This window comes from Diadema antillarum, unplaced genomic scaffold (genome assembly GCF_040938485.1).
Source record: "Diadema antillarum isolate AM-2024a unplaced genomic scaffold, OU_Dant_1.0 seq00000423_RagTag, whole genome shotgun sequence".
In the NCBI taxonomy this organism is placed as follows: domain Eukaryota; kingdom Metazoa; phylum Echinodermata; class Echinoidea; order Diadematoida; family Diadematidae; genus Diadema; species Diadema antillarum.
This window is the reverse complement of record NW_027271406.1, coordinates 2,003,158-2,009,490: the sequence shown is the minus strand read 5'-3', so window position 1 is coordinate 2,009,490 and position 6,333 is coordinate 2,003,158. Positions and strand designations below refer to the sequence as shown.

Here is a 6,333-nt window from a genome sequence, read left to right as displayed (position 1 = left end):
TGGGAGGCGTACGAACTCCACGCAGCGCTTTAATATGTTATTGAAATCCTTCCTAACTAGGGGGGCCCCGTCATAACGCACGAAGAAAGCTTCGCTACCACGTGGACGCACAGCCACGTAGGCACTAGCGGCTGCTACTGGACATAAGCTCTTGGATTCGTTGCTAGGCAAGATTATATAACAACCAGCACCCCCCTGGTCAGTCTTGGAAGAACGGAGGTGTAGCTCCAAAGCTGCCTTGCCGCTGTGCAGGCGAACGTCAATCAATCTGAGAGTGGGGGTGTGGTTTCGGGCGCGGACGGTAAATTCCCCAACCCGGAGAAACGCAAAGAAAGCTACTAGGAAAGCAGTTCGAAACAGCAACGCGTCGAATGACGAAGCGCACACGTGTGGGAGAGCCACAAGCATGCGGCTTAATATGGGTAAGGTGATCGGGCAGCGCACGTCCCTGGAGATGCGACCACGTTTGCTGCCGTCCAGCATGCGCCTAACGATAAAGCACTGTGTGACGTCACGTAGCCCGCGTGACTGCAAATGAAAGGAGAGCCCCGCGATATAGGTGGCCAACGTGGCAGCTGCGTAACCGTTAAGGGACAGGTAGGCTATAAATTGCACAATCTGCTCGAGCGTGGGGTTAGCGCTGAGGCTGAAATGATAAGCCGATCGAAAAGATTGAAAAGATTCCCATGCCTGTGTATACGTGCTGTGCGTGCTAGCAGCCCGGGATTGGGATAGGAGTCTCTCTCGTTCTAGCACAAGCTCTCCCACAGCTGGCGTGGCAGGGGGGTCTCGTGGGGATCTGCTTGTGGTGCCAACAAACGGAATCTCTCCATCTGAAAACGAGACAAAGAATCAGCTATGTCATTACGGCAACCGGGGACGTAACGTGCTCTGAACCAAATGTTGCGCTCGAGGCAGCACACTACGAAAATTCTGACCAGGGCCATAATGCGTGGGCATTTAGAGCTCTGCTTGTTTATGACATGCACTACCGTCTGATTATCTGAGCAAAACAGCACCTTCTGATTAGCAATGCGCTTTCCCCAAACTTGCACTCCGATGACAATGGGAAGAAACTCCAAATATGCGATGGAATGTTTTTCCCGCAGCACCCCGGCGGGCCATCTGCCCTGCGCCCACTCCCCATCGAAGTAGATGCCAAACCCAATGCTACCCGAAGCGTCTGTATAAAAACTGAACGCGCTATTCGAAGTCCATTCGCTTGCCGATCTCATCACGGTGCCATTGAACTGCATTAAGAAGGTGAGCCACGCACGCAAATCCTCTCGGGCGCCGCGGGTCAGTCTAACCTTATGAAATGGTTGCTTTATCCCAATTGTAAGGTCAATTAGTCTCCGCAAGAACGCTCGCCCAGGTGCGACCGCGCGACAGACGAAATTAAGCTTGCCTATTAGCGACTGCAAACGCCGGAGTGTAAGCTTTTGGCAACAGGTGGCTTCCTCTAGATCAGCGCGCAAAGCCACCACCTTCTCTGCTGGGACCTGTACAGTAAGCGAAACAGAGTCGATTGTGAGCCCCAAATACTCGATAACGGTGATAGGACCCGTAGTCTTGTCATTAGCCACTGGCACCCCAAACCGCTCACACATTGCAAGGAAAGAACGCATTAGACTGGCGCATTCACGTCGAGAGCTAGCTGCGAAGAAAAAATCGTCCAAATAATGCAATACGCCATCCGACTCAGCGATATTTCTACAACAATACTCAAGAAAGGTACTGAAACGCTCGAAAATCGCGCACGACGCCGAGCAGCCCATCGGAAGACAACGATCGTAATAATATAGACCATCTATGCGCATGCCCAGTAGCTCAAAATCATCAGGATGCACGGGGATAAGACGAAAGGCAGACTGTATGTCCGCTTTTCCCATGACTGCCCCCTGCCCCAAACGCGTTACGAGGTCAACGGCGTCATCGAAAGTAGAATACCTGACCTGACAATCGCGCGGGTCAATGCAATCATTTACGGATGCACCGCGAGGGGCTGACAGGTGTTGGATCATGCGAAATTCCCCTGGCACCTTCTTTGGCACCACCCCAACTGGGGAGCAGCGAAATCTTGGAAAAGGAGGTGAGACATATGGACCGACTATTCTCCCCAGGCTAACCTCTTTGAACAATTTACGATGTAGAACTTGCGCGTGTGCTGTCGCTGAGACCAGGTTCCGTGACTCGTGAGCGACCCGCTCCCCCGTATAACCCAAACGGAAACCAAAACGAAAGCCCTCAATAATGTTAAATGCAGCTGTCTTATCCGGATAATTGCGCAGAAAGGGGATCACGCGCTCAATGTTAATTGGGGATGGGCCGAGAGTCTTTTTGGGTGCCATTGACAGCGCCCCGCGTGCAGGCTTGAGCTGTGTGGGTAGAGGAGCCGCAATTTGCGCAGACATGTGCGAATCTGCAGATCGCCCGCTTGCAAGAGCCCGCGTTGAATGCGAAGCAGTGATTGGCTCGTCCGCGTGCAAAATCTGCCCCCGCTCTCCTATCTCTCGGGGGTGAGGAAGGCCCCCCGCGACGACCTCGCAGGTATGACGTGGCGGCTCCTGACCCAGCTCCCGCCCGAAAGGGCTGCAACGGAGTATACGAACGAAACGCTGCTCTGGGCTGGGCTGTGGCTACGGTTAGCCACAGCTCCGTGTCAATAGTCGCCCACGAACGGAGCGGCTGTCGCGCTTGCCGCAGCCTGAATTGCACATCATAGGTGCGCCAATTATAGCCTCCGAAGCGCACGATTGATCGAACTGTGTCCATATATTTGAACAACTCGCGCGCACGATTTCCATGCTTTTCTACATACACCGAAGCGTATGTCAGAAAGGCCGACGTCCACATATCAATATTTGCAATTTGCGGGGTGCGACTCGCGCTCCTGACTTGCAGAGATCCTCCAGCCTGCACGAGGCTGAATGACGCCTCCTCACTCAGGGAACCTACGTCGGATTTGAGGAGGATGCCCAAATCAAGAAACTCCCCCTTCCAAATTTTCTCTTTAACCGACATGGGGACGACGCTCCCCAGCTCATCCCCTACGCACGACAAGGCTTGGGGAAGGGCATCAAAAGTGTCAGGTGGGTCAATCAACTGACCAACCGGACTAAGATCTACCGATTTGCTTGCCACGTGGTGCTCACGCACCACCGCGTCGACCACGGTGGGCCAAGAGGCGTCACCATGCCCACACGCAGACACACTATACTCACCGGATGCTGCAGGCGATCCGCCTTGACCAGCTGCCGGGTCCTCCTCCCCACTCTTGGTTGTCTTTCGACCACGACGACGCGTCGACGAGGGCGGCGCTGGCGGCTCCTTCCCCATCACCTTCTTCATGATCTTACTCCGCGACTTCGGCATAGTGAAAGTCCAGAACCGGCGTTGTGATATGCAGAACTAAGATGATATTAACTTACGCCCAAACGTCCCGATGCGAAAATGCAAAGACAGTGCCCCAGAATCGACGATGTAAGTTCACGTATGATATCCAATATTTCAAAGGCCAGAAGGTATACCCAAAAAAGTTCCAAGGGAGGGAAAGTAGCACGAAGATGATAGAAAACTACAAAGTTTCGAAGTTCAATGTGTAAGACAATGCACGAAATCCAATATTAGGAGCCGCCTCAATTACTTCCTGCTTCCACGACAAACCACCATAGAATGACGCTACCTAAGCAATTTCTTCACCGCGTGCGCTTACCCCCGCAAACGAGAGGGGCAGCAAGAGCAGGGGTCACCTGTTGCGTAATCCCCCCTGCCCTATATCTGCCCGGCAACATCGCTACTGTGTCCTTCAAGAGTAAATTGTTTTAACTTCCTTGCAGTCCGTTAAAACCCATTATGGCAATGGCAGTTCAAATAATCCACTTTTAGCACTTGTTTTTTTCCCCTAGTAATAATCGACTATTTCCATAACACTCATGAGCTAACAATCGTGCAGTGCAATAGCATTGTTTAGAATGTGACTTAAACAAAGCCAAATGAATGCATGTACACATGTATTTTCAAAAGGGAGTGTATCACAAACAACGCACGTGACCCAGAACAAAATTCAGAGGTGAATAACTCACTTTAAACCTCTAAAGATGATTTTTTTTTTTTTTGGTCCGACAACAAGTTGTCTTTTCTAGTGTGCCTGCGTTTACGTGCGTACATATTAATTGATATTATTATTATTATTATTATCATTATTATTATTATTATTATTATTATTATTATTATTATTATTATTATTATTTGAAATCCTGCAGTAATTGTTGTCGAGTCCGAAACAAAAATCAGCAACCAATCGGTGGCCAATTTTTAGTGGTCTTCAATATCAAAGTCGCCGACCATTTGGAAACCTTTCCGAGCAGTCGCCTAGATTCATCATCATTATTTTGTTGTTGTTGCTGTTGCTGGGGCAAAGCGCTCTTCAAGCGGTCGTCAAGTGGTTTGCAAAATAATATCCGGAGCCGGGTCGGCAGACGGTCGCCCATCAAAATTTCTGGGGTTAGGTTGCGGATTGGTTGTCGATGTGTTACCAGAAATGTTTAAATACTAATAGGCGACCAGTCTACTCGTTTGTGCTACCAGGTCCGCCAAAACGGACTGATCTTTCTTCAAGTAAACTGACACATGTATTGGTACATGACAGGTTTTTGTTCCTCTTTTAAGGTCTAAGTTACATTCTAAACAGGACGGCGAGATGAATCAGTCGGTACCCGCATCTGCCTTGCAATAGAAAGGCATGGGTTCGGGCGCGGGGTCGAATTCAAGTGAGTCTTAAATTATATGTCGTATTTGTCACGCCCTCCCCTCCATAAGTGTAGAGGCAAAATACTCTGTCCCTCGGATAGGACATAAAATGGAGGTCCGGTGCATGAGAAAGTCACAATCCAGGCACGAAAAAGATCCCGATTCATTCATTTATCGCATACGGCACTGTGCATAAATCGCTTAAGTGGTCGGCCCAAATACATACAATGAACCCAGTGAAAGAACAGGTAGTGCAGCTGAATATGGGTTTCAAGCCGTCTTGTCAGATACATAATGGAAACAAGTAAACAAAAGCATGTAATACAGAAGTGCGTTCAGTTTTATGTTAAGAATTTACACACAGATAACTTTATGTTCAACCATCAATTTATCATCCATCAGTTTTCTCAAATATACACTACTTAATATTAGATCGGTTATCAGTGCATTAAGAAACTAGAATGCCTCTATGGTGACTGGTATGCCTCCGTATCCTTCTCCAGTACGTCTACGTAGGCAATGTGAGATGACAGTTTCATTTGGTTGGCAAGACATGGAAATCACAATGTTTGAAAGTTTAATGGCACCAACACAAACGCGATTAGTGGTTTTAATATCGATTACATTCCTTGAACCACTTTTTATTTGAGCTTTGACGCTTTACCATTAACCCGATAACCCACAACTTTCCCTTAAAGCATCACTATATCTGGTAATATACATTTAACATTTATGACAATACTCTGAGTAACTTTCAAAACAAAGAAAAAGGGAAAAATTTTAGCGGTTTCACTTGACCTTAAATACCAAGGCCCAAACATTTGTCTGCAAAAATAATGTATGGAAATGAATGCATATACCAAATTTGATTAAATGTACAGTGTATACATCAGTTGAGTCATTTTCGTGGGAATTAATCAATATAATTTCAGCGTTAAACAGTGTAATTCTAGCATTTTGATCTGACCTTGAGCTCTTATGACCTTTGACCCCATGACCAAAAAACTTAACAAGAAAATCTTAATTTGGTAATATATGAAGACGTATAAAGATACCTTGAGCCATTTTCAAGATATGGAGAAAAATGTGAAATTGTAGAATTTCTCTTTTACCTTTGACCTTTGACCCTATATAGCCCGACACTTTCTCCAGCGAATTTGTATGTGGTAATTTACGCTTGTCACTAAATTTCATGAAAACACCTCCAGGCATTGCAGAGATATGGGAGAAATTGTAAAATTTTAGAATGTGACCTTGACCAATGATATTTGAACTTGAACGCATGCACCTAAAGTTGATAGACACAGGTTCTCCCACTCATTATCATATGCCAAGTTTTATTTGGATACCTTCAATGGCTCACCAAATCTATTACCAGTGGCGGATCCAGAGGGGGGCGCAAGAGGCGCACGCCCCCCTTTATTTATCGTTAAAAACAAAAGAAATAAAAAGAAAAAAATGAAATGAAACCCGGAAGTGGCACCAGAAATATTAGTTGCGCCCCCCCCCCCCCCCCCCCCTTTACAGAATTCCTGGATCCGCCCCTGATTACTGATGGAAGAACGGAAAGACGGAAGGACT

At 47.4% G+C, this 6,333-nt stretch overlaps 1 protein-coding gene across 1 annotated transcript; it reads right to left on the bottom strand.

Moving 5' to 3' along the window:
- Window positions 1-1,542: 1,542 nt before the first annotated feature.
- Window positions 1,543-3,375, bottom strand: LOC139732475 (uncharacterized). The gene has a single exon (XM_071643338.1). It carries the CDS (start codon window positions 3,373-3,375, stop codon window positions 2,314-2,316), a length of 1,062 nt encoding a protein of 353 aa, XP_071499439.1. The 3' UTR covers window positions 1,543-2,313.
- Between the last annotated feature and the right edge of the window lie 2,958 nt (window positions 3,376-6,333).

Bases quoted from the DNA above. Each gene is read 5' to 3' on its own strand.
- LOC139732475 (XM_071643338.1), bottom strand. From the start codon at position 3,375: ATGCCGAAGTCGCGGAGTAAGATCATGAAGAAGGTGATGGGGAAGGAG.